The following is a 19269-nucleotide window of genomic DNA, read 5'->3' as shown; positions in this document are numbered from 1 at the left end:
CTGCACGCTTCACTTCTATCACCTGCTAAGTGATGGGGGCACCCCCACACCCCAGGTCTATTTCGACTTCTGGACTAGCAACAGTACATTCTCAGCAGGTTGCTTCTCCCTCCGGGGCAGCCGCGGCCAGAGCATCGCACCAGTCCCCAGGAATCAGAAGCAATCTAAGCCTACAGGCTGGGAGTGGCTGGGCACGTGTGATTCATACCCTACGGCCACAAAACGTCCCTGGCCATGAATCACTCCAGGCAGCACCGGTTAACACCGTTAAGGACCAGGACCGTCGGCGCCGGGGCCGCTGCCTGCGGCTGTACCTGCCACCGCGGGGCCTGGGGCAGCTCTTCTCCCCAAATGCTTTCTGAACCGGGGCTGCTGCTGCGGTATGTCAATGTGCAAATCCCAAACTGCCCTGAAACGAATACACTTTGTACCCTAATGGTCCGCAATGGGATTTTAAACGTGGCTTAAATAGACCGGAGGAAGGCGGGAATGACGGCGCCGGGAGACCCTAGCATCTTAGAACCGCTTGCGGTTGGCGGTTTCCCGCCGGGCAAACGGAAGCAAAAGCGCCCCTGACTGACGTCAAAGGAGGCGGTCGCTCCCGGTCCCCACAGTGAAGCCCCTGCGGCCATTTTTACTGTGGTTAGTCCGCGCTAAACTTTCTCTGGCGGTCGTGGCGGCTCGCCATGGGAAGTCTTCAGAATAAGAGACGAGAAAGGAATCGTTGCCTTTGGTGACAAGGAGCTGGCGGAGTTACGAAAGTCCAGCGGCCGAAAGCACTGGCTGAGGTAGAGAGGGGAACGCAGAGGCGGTACGACGTCCGCGGACGGCCGGAACGATTCGGTCGCGTCGCTGAGGTTTCCGCCCGGGGCCTAGAGCCGCTTCCGTTGCTCAGCGGAAGTGTGGGTCGCCAGAGGACGACTCCGGGAGGGATCGGCTCTCCGCCGTGTGCCCAACCGGAATCATGTCGAGTTTGGCGGTGAGAGACCCGGCGATGGATCGGTCGCTGCGTTCCGTGTTCGTGGGCAACATTCCGTACGAGGCCACCGAGGAGCAGCTGAAGGACATCTTCTCGGAGGTGGGTTCGGTGGTCAGCTTCCGACTGGTGTACGACCGCGAGACGGGCAAGCCCAAGGGCTATGGCTTCTGCGAGTACCAGGACCAGGAGACCGCGCTCAGTGCCATGCGGAACCTCAACGGGCGCGAGTTCAGCGGCAGGGCGCTGCGGGTGGACAACGCCGCCAGCGAGAAGAACAAGGAGGAGCTCAAGAGCCTCGGGCCCGCGGCGCCCATCATCGACTCCCCGTACGGGGACCCCATCGACCCCGAGGACGCGCCCGAGTCCATCACCAGGGCGGTCGCCAGCCTGCCGCCGGAGCAGATGTTCGAGCTCATGAAGCAGATGAAGCTGTGCGTGCAGAACAGCCACCAGGAAGCGCGGAACATGCTGCTGCAGAACCCGCAGCTGGCCTACGCGCTGCTGCAGGCTCAGGTGGTCATGAGGATCATGGACCCCGAGATCGCGCTGAAGATCCTGCACCGCAAGATCCATGTCACGCCGCTGATCCCGGGCAAATCCCAGCCTGTCTCCGGCCCCGGCCCCGGCCCCGGCCCTGGTCCCGGTCCCGGCCCGGGGCTGGGCCCCGGCCCCAATGTTCTGCTCAACCAGCAGAACCCTCCCGCCCCACAGCCTCAGCACATGGCCAGAAGACCCGTCAAAGACATCCCTCCTCTGATGCAGACCCCTATCCAGGGCGGGATTCCGGCCCCGGGCCCCATACCGGCCGCGGTTCCCGGGCCGGGGCCGGGTGCCTTAACCCCTGGTGGAGGAATGCAGCCCCAGGTTGGAATGCCAGGCGTCGGTCCAGTGCCTTTAGAGCGGGGGCAGGTGCAGATGTCGGATCCTAGAGCTCCTATACCTCGTGGGCCCATGACTGCTGGGGGCCTCCCTCCTCGAGGACTGTTGGGAGATGCTCCAAACGACCCACGTGGAGGGACTCTGCTTTCAGTCACTGGGGAAGTAGAGCCCAGAGGCTATCTTGGCCCGCCTCATCAGGGCCCCCCCATGCACCATGCCTCTGGTCATGACGGCCGGGGCCCTTCCTCACATGAGATGAGGGGAGGGCCGTTAGCAGATCCCAGACTGCTGATGGGAGAGCCCAGGGGACCCATGATAGATCAGAGAGGTCTCCCTATGGATGGTAGAGGTAGTAGAGATTCTCGAGGGCTGGAGACTCGAGCCATGGAGACTGAAGTCTTAGAGACACGAGTGATGGAGAGAAGAGGAATGGAGACCTGTGCGATGGAAACCAGAGGGATGGAAGCGAGAGGCATAGATGGAAGAGGGATGGAGATACGGGGTCCTGGCCCCAGTTCCAGAGGCCCTATGACTGGTGGAATCCAGGGCCCTGGGCCCATTAGTATGGGGGCAGGTGGTCCTCAGGGACCTAGACAGGTCTCCAGCATTTCCGGGGTGGGAAATCCTGGAGCTGGCATGCAGGGGGCAGGCATACAAGGAGCCGGCATGCAGGGGGCGGGCATCCAAGGAGCAGGTATGCAGGGGGCGGGCATGCAGGGGGCAGGCATACAAGCAGTGGGCATGCAGGGGGCAGGCAAGCAGGGTGGAGGCCAGCCTAGCAGTTTTAGTCCTGGGCAGAGCCAGGTAACTCCACAGGATCAAGAAAAGGCAGCTCTGATCATGCAGGTTCTTCAACTGACTGCAGATCAGATCGCCATGCTGCCCCCGGAGCAAAGGCAGAGCATTCTCATTTTAAAGGAACAAATTCAGAAATCTACTGGGGCTTCTTGAAAGGTTTTAGGAAATGTTTGACAGTAGTCCTAAAGTTTTTCTGTAGCATGGGGAGTGGATGCAGAAAGCTGACTTCTGCATTCCCACAGTTGAATGGTTAGAGTTTCCCTCCCAGAACTTTATCTCACTGCATCTTGTCTTTATTTGTTGTTGTTGTTTGTATTTTTAATAGGGGGGTCGGGGGAGGAAGGAGTGGGTCTGTTCACTTTTATTCACTGTAAATATACACAAATAATTCTGAACATGGTTATATTATACCAAATAAGATTACAAAGAATATGCAGCAATATTAAAAGTGTCTACAATATGTTAACTACATTTTTTAAAATAACTGGGTTAAACAGTGTGAAAACTGCACGTAAAGACTAAACTGACCTGTTAAAATGGTAATGTACTAAGATAGTTTAAGATTTTTGGTTGTGTAAGAAAATAAAGACGTTTACCTCAGAATTACAAGATACATGTTTTGGTAAGCCTTTGAAAATACAAAGTCCTATTTTGGGGACAGTGCTGTATTAGGTTAAGCATCATTTTAGTGTTTTGGAAGATATTGCAAAATAGTAGTGCTAATTAACTTGTGGTATTAGAATTGTTTTGTTTTGTTTAAGTATGCTACCTGAATAATCCAGGAATGCGTCTGGTGAGATGTTTCACTTATCCCAGCATTCAGACACCTGCAGTATTCCGGCTTGGCCTTGAGCGGAACGATTTAGCTGGGGTAGGTCTGGGATCAGCCAGGTTACTGAAGGCTGCTCCCATGAGACTCAGCTTCTCTCAATACCTTCTTGTTTCTCAGCTGTCTTCAAGCCCTGAATATGAATTTGAGTAATCCCCTCACATCCTTTCTGATGATTTCAGTGTGTTGGCAGCAGCTGATCTGGGTGAATTCTGCCCAGCATTAGACTTCTCGTAAGTTGCCAAAAGCTTCATGCTGTGTAGTTCCCAGGTTCCTGGGGACTAGCTTCCATGTACAGATGGTACCCATGTGGTCAGCCAGAGTCAGGACTTAAAATCTTAGTCCCTCCAACACTTACCATGCCTTTTAGTTTTCTTATTTGCAGATCTACTTACTGTCACCCTGTTACCAGAATAATTGAGACCCAGGTATGTAGAGAAATCTCTGCTCGACTAGTTATTACTTACTTTGCTTTTTATAATAAAGCCATTTAGTCCTAATATACATACTCTGAGAGATTTAAAAGTAGGAAGGTGGGGCTTACCACATTTTCTGTAGAGCTACTACCTAATTCATTTTCAACCCTTAAAGATGTGGATGAACACATAGAAATTTGTGTCAGACCAAATTATAATTAACAGAAGCATAAACACCCAAATAACCAGATGGCCTTACCCTGGAGAAGAAAAACCAATATCTAGTAACAGGGAAAAACAGCATTTAATACAAGGAGAGAGCTGAAACTTGGAAACTGAATTTTTCCCCTTAGGAGGCTTTTGCATCTTAAATGGGTATTTGACTCTTTTTTACAAAGTTTTCTTCCCCTGTGCTGTTTCCTGCCACCTGTTTTACTCATATTTTTTATTGTTTTCATAATACCCACCTTGCCATGTTTTCTATATGCTCCCCACCTCCGTATTGGGGAGGATAACTCCTTTGCATGTATGATAGTTTTGGTTAATATTAATTCACAGAGTTGGCTTGATTACTTGGAAGTTACCATTGTTTTATCTCAAAACTTTCACTGAAGGGCTCTGATTGAAAACAGATGTTACATTCTTTGTTGTAGTTAAATTTGCATTGTTCAGTGCAGACTGAATAAAAGGAATGTAAAATTAAGGATGACTTTAGTATCTGATGTTTACTTTTAATGAACGAATTAATCAAAAGATAATCTATCCGTGAGAGATCCATGAGTCTGAATACTTTCTTCTAAATGAAAAAGGCAAAACTAAAAAATAAATTAATTAATTAAAAATTGCAGGAGTGGATAGAAATCCCTTTCTTAAATCCATTATCTGTGTAGTTCTAGAGCTGAAACAACTACGAAGACACGTTACTCTGGTTGGTATCAGCAGTAACATCTTGGTGCATGCCCAGATATTAGGTATTTTGCTTGAGTCTCCCACAGAGAACTCCTCCAGGTCCCAGAAGATCTTACAGTCCCCTCCGTAACTGACAGCACTTGTTACGTTGCAGCCTACAATTTTACCACACTCTGCATCCCCCACTCCCACTTTCCTTAGCCTGGGAACTCCGAACATGGACTGTCCCTCGTTTCTGTATTTGCTATGCCAAAATCACAGGAGACCAACGACAACACATTCTATCTGTCTTAAGGGGGAATCCATTTCCCCAAAAAAGGTTCCACACAGAACAAAATGAGCTATAACAAGGAGTTACGTGAGAAAACAAACTAGTAGCAGATAGCAGAAGCAATCTCCCTAGCTCTGAAAAACCTTATAAAATAGGTTCTCCTCACTTCCGGTTCACTGAGTATCTCAGGGCCAATGGACAGAGCCTCATTTCTTTTGATGGTGATCTCAGCAGTGTCTGTGTGCTCTAATCAGAATCTTTTTTTTCTTTTTAAAGATTTTATTTATTTGACAGAGAGAGAGAGATCACAAGTAGGCAGAGAGGCAGGCAGAGAGAGAGGAGGAAGCAGGCTCCCTGCCAAACAGAGAGCCCGATGCGGGACTCGATCCCAGGACCCTGAGATCATGACCTGAGCCGAAGGCAGAGGCTTAACCCACTGAGCCACCCAGGTGCCCCTCTAATCAGAATCTTAGGTCTGTTACTATATAATCACTGGTTATAACCCGGAGCATCCTGCATTTTCCCAAATATGGAATCACAGATGGAATCGCAAAGACTTTCATAGTAACAATACCTAAAGATGGTGGAGTGAAACAGTGCTTCACAAATGCCTCCTTAAGGCTGATTCCTCTCCAGCAGTGTATTTCTTGAGGAATAGGAAAAGGTCAACTTTAATCAGTGCCTGCCCATTAGCCCTTCTCCTCTTATATTTTAAGAATTACTTGATAAGCTATAAACCAGTATGAATCCTGGATGAAGGTAGACTTAATCCAAGTGAGATCAAGTATGACTTTTCAACACTTTCCAGAATCGTAATGGTAGAAAAGCCTTAAAAACAGCAATTAAAAAAAAAAAAAACCCAAACCAAAAACCTTAGTATAATCTCAGTTTGCAAAGCGTCTTGCTTTCCCAAGCTTTGATGGGACATTAACTAAGCACACAGATCCTAATTTCTTACAGTATATCAGGCCTTTCTCTTAGATCTGAGGAGGCGTAAGGGTAATTATGCGCAGCAACCCACTGTGGGGGAGACTGAATTATCCATCACATCTCATGGTCTTCTCACAAAAGAGTGAGTCAGCCTCTGACTAAATTGTCAGCTAATCTCTAGACAGACCTCTGCTTGGAGCTGGCTTTTCTCACCAGCCTTGTCAAGAACTAATTCATTGTAAGAAAATTAATATACTTTAAAAATATCATTAAGGCTATTATTAACTTTAATAGTATGAATATTGTGATATTGGTATAAAGGTTGTGAAAATATCTCATACATACGCATATTCCAAATCTTAACTAGATCTCCCAATATTTTCGTTTGCTTTTACACACTTCTAAACAAATGTTTAAAAAACAAAAACAAATGTTTACTCCTTTAGCTGAAAATCCAGATTTCTAAGTGTTCATATTACAAACCACCTTTCTCATGAGATGTTAACAGTTGGTATTTTTCTACCACGGTATAACCCTTATGTCAGTACAGGGCCTACACTACATCAAAAGTGATATTGGGATAGGATTATCAAAAATAACAAGCTTGGAGATTATCAAACACTGTACATAAAAACACTCAAGTATTACCCTAGAAAAAAAGCTGAAGTATTTGGTAAATAACAGTTCTTGATTGGCAGGAGTTGGTGTAGGTGCCAAAGGCAGGTAATTAATCATTTAAGAGTTAGACTAAAATGCACAATATTCTCAGCCGTAATTGCTTTTGTATGAACCAGTATGCATTAAATCTGCAAACATCATTCTCACGGGTCCCAAAGGTCAGTCATTTAGAAAAAGAATCTGTTTGATTACTAATTTGTTGTCTATCACAAAGTGGAATGGATTATCTCTCAGACCTCAAGCCATGAAATCAGCAGGTTCCCCCGAAAACTATTTAGTCTCTGCACTTAATTACCTATCTTACCCCAAATTCAGTCTCCCTTTCATTGCTCTGCTACCTGGAAAGACTATCAGACAACCTATATATTTTTGAATCTATCTCTTTATCCTTAGAAATTCCACAGACCGAGATATATCTACTCTAACTCAGCCCCCAACCTCCTTTACCTTGAAGGTTCAATTTTAATAACATGGAAAACGTGAACCACATTAAAAATCCTGTAGTTGAGTTTATAACAGGATGAAAAGGCCTATATGGGCCTTGCTTGCTGCATTAACATCTATGAAATCATGTTCTGTGTCCCAAACATCACCCTTGTTCACATGTTAAAGAACATAGCAACATAAATGAGGAATTCAAATATTTCCAGACACCATCCTGGCTCTGTGAGGATAAGCACAAACACCACCTACTAACAGAGTAGGCTTCCTGTCTCAAGGCAAGCCTACATCCAAAATGCTTCTGTGTTTCTCCACTGGCCCATCATCACATGCTTTCCCCTCCCCACCATCCATTTTGTCAGTTTTGTTCTCTGGAAACTCTAAATATCTTTGAACAAGGGACCTGGACCTGTGCCCTTGGGCCCATAAAGCCTGCAGATATTTAAGCCCAAGGGTTTCAAAATTTTGAATTTGAGTACAGGTAGGGTCACCATATACTCCTAGTGGGGCCACAGGCCCAGCCTCCCCTATGGCCTTAACAGCAGGTGTGATTCACACACCTCTTGGCCAGTCCCAGGCACGCTTGGAGTTTACAGCTCCTGTTTTCCTCTGTAGGAAAACAACTCTGTGCAATTCGATAGAAATTTTTAGTTTACAAATGTGAACTAGAAAAACAGCTGGACCAGAGGTCCAGCACGTCTATTTTTGCCAAATCAACTAACCAAGCAAATATACAAACACCCAAACAAAGAAATGCACCAAAAAAAAAAAAAAGGGCATGGCACATTTTTTATTGCTAGCTTTTCATGAGATATACTGAACCAAGGAATATCCTATAATCCTAATTCCATGAGTACCTTTCTCCCACAAATGTTTTGTATTTTTAATAAATATTAAGCCAAAATAACTATATTTTTCAATTCAAAAATATAGTTCTAAAAAGAGAAATATATGTAATATTAAATGCTAATGGCTCTAGAATGGGCATATATTTAGGATACATAGGGAAACAGGGTTCTTTGATATCTTTATCTGTTATTAAGTAATTTTTAAAAAAATTCCACTATGTAATTTCCACACAGAAGCCACACTAATTACAAAAATAATAACAAAATATCAGATCATGCCCTCCCTCATTTAAAACCTCTCATGGCTTACATTGCTTTGAGAGTAAAATCTCACATCCTTACCATGTCCTGTCAGGCCCTGAGCCAACCCCACATCCCACCCTCAGTTCCCCAACTCAGGGCTGAAGCGGCTTCAGGCCGAGCTTCGTCTCCTGGAGTTTATGAACTCATTTTCACCTCTGAGCTTTGTACTTGGCAGTTTCTCTTCCTCCGACCCCTCTCCTTCCCTAGAGGGGTGAGTTCTTTCTCTTTACTCGGGCTTCAACTTCTAGACCCCTTTCCTCAGAGCGCTTTTCCTGAACACCCCCAGTTAAAATGGTCTCCCCACGGTCTCTCCTGTCCTCCTCCTGTTTTTAAACAATGGCTCTCTTACCTGAGCACCCCTAAACCATCAATCTGTGCTTCCCAATGCTTTTCAAAACCCATCACTCTGTACTCAACGCAAACTGGATAATGGCGGCTCATGAGTTACTCTTCAATATGGCGTCATAACATCCGTCCTGTCAGTTGTGTCTGTTCCCACACTGATGCTGGCTGTGTGACTGCGGGAATGCATAGATGAGGGATGGGCCCAGGCAGACCGAGAGAGAGACAGACACAGATACTAGGTATGGGCATATCTATGGAATAGGATTGCAGCAAAAAAAAAAAGTGATTTCTATGAAAATTGAGGTTGGGGGTGCTGAAGAACTCCATTTGAGAAAGGTTTCATCTCTGCTCTTTTTTCTACTGGGCCCCATTAACTCCTGTTCGGCATTTTGCCTCTGAATAAGACTGAGAGGCTTTGTTCCCACTTCAAGGGGGAAGCAAGGGAGTCAGTTCTCGAAGTTTGTTCTAGGACCTCAAACACCTAATAACATCCCAGAAGAGTTAGATCCCGAACATGTTTTGGGACATTCGCTTTGAATAATCCTCGGCTGACTCCTGGGAGACCGTCTGTTGTTCACCTGGCCCTTGCCTTTGATTGGACCCTGTCCGGGTTCCTGGAGGAACATAGAACCTAGACCATTTTACAACACAAACCCTTAGCCCCAAGCAATGGTGAGACTCATTTTCCTTTCTTCTCTAAGCCTCCCAGATGCTCTGTCTGCTGTTCTCTGCCCCTCACTCACACTAAAAAATCTTTCCACTTCCCCTGTGTGCACATGATTTCTGGCCTGCGGGAAGCCAAGGACCGTCTTGGCTGGTCCTGTAGGACCTTCTCCTGGATTCTTGCACCCAGCCGGCCTGCATCACGATGACGCATGCATATGCATGTCACCTGTGTTCATAAACCACCTGATGCCCATTGTACTGTTGGTCATACATATTAAGATAGAAATCGATACATTATTTATATGGATTGGAAACACTATTTCTATGAGAACGAATGTCTTGAGAAGATTTGATAAAGGTAACTAGCTAAGAAGGGATTGTTAAATCTTGGGGGAGGGGCAAGATAATTGAAAAATACTTTTAAAAAATCTTTGAGGGGCACCTGGGTGGCTCAGTGGGTTGAAAGTCTCCCTTTGGCTCAGGTCATGATCTCAGGGTCCTGGGATCCAGCCCCACATGGCCTCCCTGATCAGCAGATAGTTTGCTTCACCCTCTCCCTCTGCCCCTCACCCCTGCTCATGCTCTCATGTGCACACACACATGCACTGTCAAATAAATAAAATGTTGAAAAAAAAATCTTTGAAATCTAGGGGCATCTGGGTGGTTCAGTTGGTTGAGCATCTAACTCCTGGTTTTGGCTCGGGTCATGATCTCAGAGTGGTGACATTGAGCCCCCAGCTGGGCTCTGTGCTCAGCTGGTGTGGGAGACTGGGAGAGTCAGGGAGAGGAGTCTGCCTCTCTCTCCTTCTCTCTTTCCCTTCCTGCTCCAGCTCAAGCATGTGCTTGCTCTCTCTCTCTAGAAAAAACAAAAACAAAAACACACAAAATTTTTTTTTTAAATCTGAAACTCATAATCCTAAACAAAGCATAATATCAAAACCTTCCATTTTTTTGCAGAATTTTTTCAGATAACGGAGGAAAAAATCTTGAGGAAATTTAATCTGAATTTGGGTCCCACAGTCCTTCTCCTTCCATCCCTGCAGGGAAATATACCAATGCAGCCCATACTAGACCCCTCCTCCCACCCTGATGGGATGTCACAGGCTCCAGGGACCTGCGGTTGCTTTAAACGCTCCCTAATGAAATGTGTCTTGGGCCAGCAGCATCGGCATCACCTGGAAGCCTGTTAGAAATGCAGAATATGAGGCCACCCCAGACCTGCTGAATAGAACCTGTGAGTGACAGCATATGTATTTTTCTCTGACTTATTTTGCTTCATGCATTCTAGCTCTGTCCATGCCATTACAAATGGTAACATTCCATTCTTTTTAAAGGTTCAATACTATTTCCTTGTATATATATACCACATCTTCTTTGCCCATTCATCAGGTGATGGACTTGGGTTGTTTCCACAATTTGGCTACTCTAGATAATCCCGCTATACACTGGGGTGTATGTATCCCTTTGATTTCATATGTTTGTATTCTTTGCATAAATACCTAGTAGTGCAATTACTGGATTGTTTGGTAGTTCTATTTTAAAATTTTTGAGGAACCTCCATGCTGTTTTCCAGAGTGGCTGCACTAGCTTGCATTCCCACCAACAGTGTAGGAGGGTTCCCCTTTCTCCACATCCTCGCTCACACCTGCTGTTTCCTGTGTTGTTGATTGTAGCCATTCTGCAGGTGTGAGGTGGTATCTCATTGCAGTTTGGATTTGCATCTCCCTGATGATGAGTGACGTTGAGCATCTTGTCATGCGTCTGTTGACCATCTGGATATCTTCTTTGGAAAAATGTCTATTCATGTCTCCTGTCCATTTTTAATCAGAATTGTTTGGTTTTGCGGTTGTTTTATTTTTTTAAGTTCTTTTAAAAGATTTTATTTAGTTGACAGAGCACACAAGCAGGGAAAACAGCAGAGGGAGAGGAGGAGCAGGTTCCCCGCTGAGCAAGGAGTTTGATGATGAGACTCCAACCCAGGACCCTGGGATCATGATCTCAACCGAAGGCAGATGCTTCACTGACTGACCCACCCAGGCACCCCAGAGCTTTTTATTTTGATGTAATCTGAATAGTTTACTTTTGCTTGTATTTTCTTTGGCTCAGGAAATATATTTAGAAAGAAATTACTAAAGCCAATGTCAAAGAAGTTACTACCTGTGTTCTCTTTGAGGAGTTTAATGGTTCCAGATCTCACATTTTGTGTATTTAAGGCATTTCACATTTATTTGTGTGTGTGCTGTAAGAAGGCCGTCCAGTTTCATTCTTCTGCGTGTTGCTGTCTGGTTCGCCCAACACCATTTGTTGAAGAGACTGTGTTTTTCCCACTGGGTATTCTTTCTTGCTTTGTCAAAGACTAAATGATCATATAACTGTGGGTTCATTTCTGAGTTTTCTATTCTGTCCACAGACCTATATGTCTATTGTTGTACCAGCACCATACTCTTTTGATTATTACAGCTTTGTCATATAACTTGGGGTCCAGAATTGTGATGTTTCCACCTTTGCTTTTCTTTGTGAAGACTCTCTGGCTCTCCGGGGTCTTCTGTGTAGGTTTGTTCTAGTTCTGGGAAAAATACTGCTGGTATTTTGATAAGGATTGCATTTAAATGTGTAGATTCCTTTGGAGAACAGGGACAATATCATGATACTCATTATTCCAGTCTGTGAGGATGGAATGCCTTTCCATTTCTTTGTGTCTTCAGTTATTTTCATCCGTGCTCTAGAGTTTTTAGAGGACAGGTCTCTCACCTCTCTGGTTGGGTTTATTCTTAGGTATCTTGTTATTTTGGATGTAATTATAAATGGAATGGTTTACTTAGTTTCTCCTTCTGCCACTTCATTATTTGTGTATAGAAATGCAACAGATTTCTGTATATTGATGGTGCATTGTGCAATTTGACTAAATTCATTTATCGGTTCTGGCAGTGTTTTGGTGGAGTCTTTCAGGCTTCCTATATCATATCTATATCACTGCAAATAATGAAAGTTTTAACCTCTTTTTACCAATTTGGATTTTTTTCATTTCTTCTTGTCTGCTTGCTGGGCTTAAGGCTTCCAGTACTACGTTGAATTAAAGTGGTAAGAGTGGTCATCCCTGTCTTGTTCCCGACCTTGGGGGAAAGAGCTGTTTTCCCCAGTTGAGAAGAATATTAGCTATGGGGTTTTCATATATGGCCTTTATTATGTAACTTATGTTCCCTCGCAACCTACTCTGTTGAGGGTTTTTATCATGAATGGATGTTGTACTTCGCAAATACTTTCTCTGCATTATTAAAATGATCATATGGCTGTTATCCTTTTGCTTATTAATGTGGTGTATCCGTTGAATGATTTGCAAATATTGAACCACCTGTGAAACCCATAAATAAATCTCACTTCATTGTGGTGAATGCTTTTTTAATGTATTGCTGGATCCTGTTTGTGCATATTTTGTTGAGGATAGTTGCATGTATGTTCATCAGGGATATTGTTCTATAGAATTGTTTTTCAGTGGTGTCTTTATCTGGTTTTGGTATCAGGGTAATGTTGGCATGGTAGAACAAATCTGAAAGTTTTCCTTCCTCTTCTATTTTTTGGAATAGCTTGAGAAGAATAGGTAATGATCCTTCTTTAAATTTGCATGTGACACCATCTACTTCCTGGATCTTTTGTTTTTTGGAGAGTTTTTTGATTACTGACTCAATTCTTCACTGGTTATCAGTCTGTTCAAGTTTTCTATTTCTTCCTGTTTCAGTTTTGGTAATTTTATGTTTCTGGGAATTTATCCATTTCTTCTAGGTTGTCCAATTTAACACCCTATTTTTGCACAATATTCTCTTGTTTGTCTTTCTGTGGTGTTGGTTGTTATTTCTCTTTTCTCATTTTTTATTTTATTTATTTACATTTATTAATTTTTTAAAAAGATTTATTTATTTGAGAGAGTACACACGCACATGAGCAGAGGGGGAGGAGGTGGAGGGAGAGGAAGAGAGAGAATCTTAAGCAGACTCCCTGCTGGGCACAGAGCTCAATCTCAGGACCCAGAGATGGTGACTTGGGCTGAAATCAAGAGTCAGACACTTAGCTGACGTGGCCCTGAGGCACGCCCCGGACATTAACCCTTTATCGGAGATACCATTTGCAAATATCTTCTGCCATTCATTAGGTTACCTTTTCATTTTGTTGGCAGTTTCCTTCTCTGTGCAAAAGCTTTTTAGTTTGATGTAATCCCAGCAGTTGAATTTCGCTTTTGCCTACCCGGTCTGAGGTAACTAAATGAGACATCCCCTCTATTAAGAAGCCAGATTGAAAAACAAGCAAATAGAAATCCTGTTCTTTCACAGATAATCCAGTGAGCATTAGGCTTAAGAGGAAACAGAACATAAAATACTACAGTTGAAATGGGAAGGTCACCTGAGTTTGCATTTAGTCCATATGTGGGATCCTGTTTTCTCAGGGGTGGAGGAAAAGCTGTGGCAAATTGATTAGAAGGAATACAGTTATATTTAGTATGTATTATCACCAGAAATGTCACACATCAAAAATTCTTTCAGCCAAGTGGTGACTAAGAATGACTCTCTCGGATGAATGCCACCTTTTACAAAAAGTCTCTCATAAAACCTGAATTGTTTTAGAATCTGCAAATCTCACAGTCTTCCTGGCAAGACTTACGATGCCGACAAGAATGTTGAGTTCATGTTCTGATTCTACAGCTCCTTTTGTAAATGTTTCCACCCATAATCCAGGAATATGTCCTACCTCAACCTCACACAGCTTATCATCTAGAAAACAGAAGATATCTTGAAAGCACAAAATAAGCCTCCTTATGTTTCAGTGAGAAGAAACCCTCTACAGAATTCCCCTGCCAAAAAAAAAAAAAAGAAAAGAATTTGGCCAAATATTTTTGAATCTCATCTAAAGACCCTTGTGCACTTCCCCCAAAAAGGACCTATATAACAAAAGCCATTAAAAGTGCCTGCCCAGCTTTATGTTGTATTAACTTTTTCCCTAATAGCGCATTATTGGAAATGGTATCAAAATCCTGTTGTAATTTATGATGCTCAACTTTGTCTCTGAACCCAGTCATAATGAACGGTACAAATCAACCATCAACATTTGTAAATTTACCAAATTAGAATTTTTGTTTTCCTCTTAAAGAAAGGTTTACATTGGGTTTAAGGGATTTAACTGGAAGGATTCCTGGCACACGCAAATTCAAATTCAAATCAAGGCCTTTGGAGTGGTGACATCAAAGGCCCATTGTGAGTCTGTGAGGATGACCTTGAAACATGGGAATCTCTCATTTTCACATGTGTTCAGACTACTTGTATTCTATCCTCTATTTGAGGCTTTGTTTGCCTGGCGGGGAAACAAAATTCACTTAATTAGAATGCTTTGTGAATTACAAGTGAGGTGAGCTCCAGGATCTTTGGTTGGTAGGGATGTTGTTGTCATTGTTTTCAGATAAACATGTTTTAGCAAGTCCCCCCCTAGTTCGTGCCTCCATTGGGACATGCGAACTGGTTGAGCCTTGAGCAATCATCACCTGGCTTTTCACGAGGGCCCAAAGCTGCCCCTCCTGAAGAATTCCAGTTGGATTATCCTGGGAAGAGGAGAAAAGTGGCTTTTCTGTATCCCTTGTCCTTTCCCTTCCACCCAGGATTTATTCACGTGGAGAGGAAAGACTGATGACCTGGCCATGGACACAGCCAGGACCAGCCAAGGCATGACCGTGAAACTCATCTCCGTCAGCGCCAGCACTGTACTGGATGGAGACTCATAAACACTCATAAAATTGGTGTTTCTCTACCAATTCCCTCTTCAAGGGAGAGAAGGAATAAGGCAGGTTGGGGGAGGTACTGAGAGGTTTTGTGTTTTTCTTTTTTTTTTTTTTTTCACTAAGCCCCCCAAAGCCATAGACCCGTACCACAGACATGATCATGGCTGCTTCCCAACCCCCAAGCAACTCGTGTCCTCTCAAGCTCACCTTGAGACACTGACGGTGTCTTCTGGCTCTTGTATGTCATACCACTAAACCCTTCACTGTTTCATTTTAATAAAGAAGAAAAATCCACTTACACCCATAGAGGCATGGAATATTGCCATTTAAAATATTTTTTACTCCAGTTGGCATCTTCATTTACACACTGACCAAGTATTTTGAATCTCTGACAAGAGCCTCTAATAGTGGGATATTCAGCCTTGGCCACAAGACTGAGGGGAGGAGAGAGATGTGCTCCTCAGGGAGGAAGATGGCGGTAGCAAGGGTCGTTCAGGTACTCCGGCATTCACATGGATTTCAGCCCTACGTTCCATTTCATGCCCTCTTTGGGAAGGCTGGGTCGTGGTTAACATAGGAAGAGCATCAATCAAGTACTTGCTAAGGGGCATCAGCGTGGCTCAGTCTCGTAAGTGTCTACCTTCGGCTCAGGTCATGATCCCAGGGTCCTATGCCCTAGGTGGGACTCCTTGCTCAGCAGGGAACCTGCTTGCCACCGCCTCCCCCCATCCCCCCCCCGACTGCCTCTCTGCCTACTTGTGATCTCTCTCCTCTCTCAAATAAATAAATAAAATCCTAAAAAGAAAGAAAGAAAGAAAGAAAGAAAGAAAGAAAGAAAGAAAGAAAGAAAGAAAGAAAGAAAGAGAATCATCCATGTTGTAGCGTGTTATTTTTGCTTTTTGCGTATTATCGATAGTGATGCTATGGACACATGCATGGAAGTTTATACATAGGGACAGAACTGCTACATCGCATGATAACTCAATGTCACCCTTCAGAGGAGCTGCTAGGCTGTTGTCCACAGCGACTGTACCGTTTTACACTCCCACCAGCAGCACATGACGATTCCAGTTTCTCCACATCTTTGTCAACACTGGGTAATTTACTTTTGATCGTGGCCATGCAAATGCACGTGGGTCCCCTTGTAACTTTGATTTCGCTTCCTTGATGGCTAATGACATTCATGTGCTATTCACTGGCTATTTGTATGTCTTTGTAGGAATGTCTTTTCCTTGTCATCTACTTGCTGAAAATAAAATAAAATAAAATGTTTTTTGATTTCAGTATTTCTATTTAGGTAAGCAGATGGTCAGATGACAAAGTCTCTAAAACATGAAATTAGTTCTTTAGTGATATAAGAGTCACTTAAATACCTACAATAGGAGGAATCAAATTGCAGTGGTAAAAGTAAGGGTTTGCAATTACATTCTTAAATCTTTTTGAAAATGTACCTAATCATCTTCATGGTTTATACCTCTTAAAGAGGTTCAGGACAAACCACCCCAGAATTTGGCATCTCAGTATATTGAATATCTTAGGCTGAAGGAGTCTGGAAAAAATGGCAAAAGGTCACCGTGACCTTCCTGCTCTGCTAAACCCCAGAAACAGGCCATAAAGCCCTGTGGTGGGAGGTGCCTCCCAGTACCCGGAGGAAAGGAATGTGCTTATCTTAAAAGACTAAGGCATTCTGAGAGGAACTCAGAGACCTTGCCCAATTTCCCTCAGTTCACTACACTTAACTCATATATATCTGCCCACACTTTTGATCAAAACTAGCATAACAATACTCAGGTCTGTTTCTTTCAGTCTTCATTTCCTTATGAAGACCCCTTATCACCGAAGACTATTACTGAATAAATGTCTACACTTTTCTCTTGCTAATCTCTCTTGGTCAGTTTAACTTTCAGACCTAGCCAGGGACCCTAGAGGGTTGAGGAAAACATTGTCGTCCCCCACCCTCTGAAGGCTTCCTCGAATCTGAAGGGAATAGGGAGGATCCTTTTTTAAATTGTTATTCCATATAAATGTTCTTACAGATAGTAAGTTCTTAGTCTGTGATTTGTACTAGATACTGATATTACTGCTTAAAAAATACAACTGCGGCTCAGTTGGTTAAGTGTATGCCATTGGCTGAGGTCATGATCCTAGAGTCCCAGATTCTATGTAGCCCTGCATCAGGCTCCCTATTGAGTGGGGAGCCTGCTTCTCCTTCTCCCTCTGCCCTGCACCCTCCAACCCCCATGCACATATGCAGTCTCTCTCTCTCTCGCTCACTACCTCTCTCAAATAAATAAATTTTTTAAAAAATAAAAATAATAATGGAACCATGGACAAAGAAGCTGTAAGAGCAATATGAAAACATGAGCCAGCTCACTCAAATAAATAAAATCTTTAAAAAAAAAAATCACAAAACCATGGACACAGAAGCCGTAAGAGCATCGTGAAAACATGAGTCAGCTCTCTTCATTGTTCCAAATACTCTGAAACAAAGAAAGGAACAGAGGATGGACGGAATCCGTTCAGCTATGAAGACCTCTACTTTAGATGAGGAAAAAAAGAAGCCCCCTCACCCCAAGAAAAGTCAGTAACCAAAGGAGTAGTTTTAAACTAGAATGGTCTGATAAAGAACCAAAAGATCCAGGCAGGAAAGAAAAAATGTGACCTCTCTTCTTTACTCCTTGTATTTCCTTATGTAGTTAAGCTATATTTTGGACAAGAAGAAATCTAATACAAAGTTTACAATGGTGGAGGCAATCTTCTGTTGAAAAACCCTCTCACGGCTGACTCTGTTTGACCTGAGAGGTTTCAAGCTCCTGAAATCTTGTTTCAGACAAACCAACAGAAATGGTATCAGAGTTTAATCTAGCTTAAGCTTTTATGGCTTAAACATTTCTATTCCCTATAGCTTTATCCAGTACAATAGAGAACAGATTTTCAAAAATACGTTTCCCTTTATCTAAAGCAAATAGTAATAACCCCATAAAAAAAAAAAAAGCACCTTGAGGAAATATTTACACTATTTGCTATAATGTTAAATATAGGGTAGGTGTATCTCAAATGTTTATCTTATGGATGAAATGTTCACATAAACTCAGCCCTTTCTTCGTGCTTTCAAAGACAGGATATACAACATGCTACGGTGTCAATTAAAACTTTCAGAATCAATGCACCAAAATGTTATGTTTTAATGAACCCTCATTTAGTATTTTATGTTTTACTTATACCTAGTGTTTCTCAGCCTGACTTAAAAAAATGGTCCTACAAAATTATATGTACCAGTAAAAGCTTTTATGAAATATCATCAGCTTATGTGAAGAATGGTAAAATAACATAAGTCCAAATAATTATGCTTATTTTACCATAACTTGCAAACTACCACAATACCAAACTACAAAGTTACAGATTTTTTTAATGGAATGTGAGTTTTATCTGGTAACTCCTAGTAAGTATCTTCTTTAATATTTATTTGGCATTAATTTAGCAAATGCTTTTAATTTCTCTAAGCAGATTTATGTAAAAATATTCATCATATTTTAAAGACTATTTACTTATGCTAGCATATTTCTTTTCAAATTTTTACTTATCCAAAATAAAAGCGAATGGGTAAATTTCCAGTTTATGAATCTGTCACTACGTAACTAATTTAAGTCTAATATGCTATATCGATGCTTTCAATATGGCAGCTACTGGCTACACGCAGCTACTGAAAACTTATGCAGACACTAATGAGACTGAGGAAATGGATTTTAAAATGTATTTAAATTTATTTAATTAATTAGTTGTTTGCCACATATGTCTAGCGCTAACATACCGGGTAGGACACATATAGAGGACATAAGTCATTTTATGGCTAGGTATCACTTGGGGTGATCATTCAAAATCTAAGTGGATTAACTGACTAGGTATTTCCATCACTAATTTGCAGTATTAACAGTGTCACTAAAACTGCTTGTCAACTGCTAGTGCCCAGATACTTAGGCAAATAAATACACCACTTCATTTTTAATAGAGTCTTACATAATATGTAGTAGGGAGGGGACAAAAAAAGCAAATATAACAAGCTCATTCTATTTATTTATTCTTCCTTTTAACTTTGTCCTGATTTTGTTTTATTATTATGTTCAATTAACCAGCACAGAGTATATCATTAACTTTTGATGTAGTGTTCAACAATTCATTAGTTGTATATAACACCCACTGCTCATGAGCCCACATG

At 42.8% G+C, this 19269-nt stretch overlaps 2 protein-coding genes across 3 annotated transcripts in view; one reads left to right on the top strand and one right to left on the bottom strand.

Moving 5' to 3' along the window:
* Positions 1-19269, bottom strand: part of PRKG1 (protein kinase cGMP-dependent 1) — a 1242789-nt gene that overhangs the window by 545276 nt on the left and 678244 nt on the right. The gene's annotated exons all lie outside the window — the stretch shown is intronic.
* Positions 644-4615, top strand: CSTF2T (cleavage stimulation factor subunit 2 tau variant). Its single transcript, XM_032312298.1, has one exon. The coding sequence runs from the start codon at positions 965-967 to the stop codon at positions 2807-2809; it is 1845 nt and encodes a 614-aa protein (XP_032168189.1). The 5' UTR covers positions 644-964; the 3' UTR covers positions 2810-4615.

This window comes from Mustela erminea, chromosome 14 (genome assembly GCF_009829155.1).
Source record: "Mustela erminea isolate mMusErm1 chromosome 14, mMusErm1.Pri, whole genome shotgun sequence".
NCBI lineage: Eukaryota > Metazoa > Chordata > Mammalia > Carnivora > Mustelidae > Mustela > Mustela erminea.
Note: the sequence above shows the minus strand (reverse complement) of the source record. Positions and strands in the feature narration are given on the sequence as shown.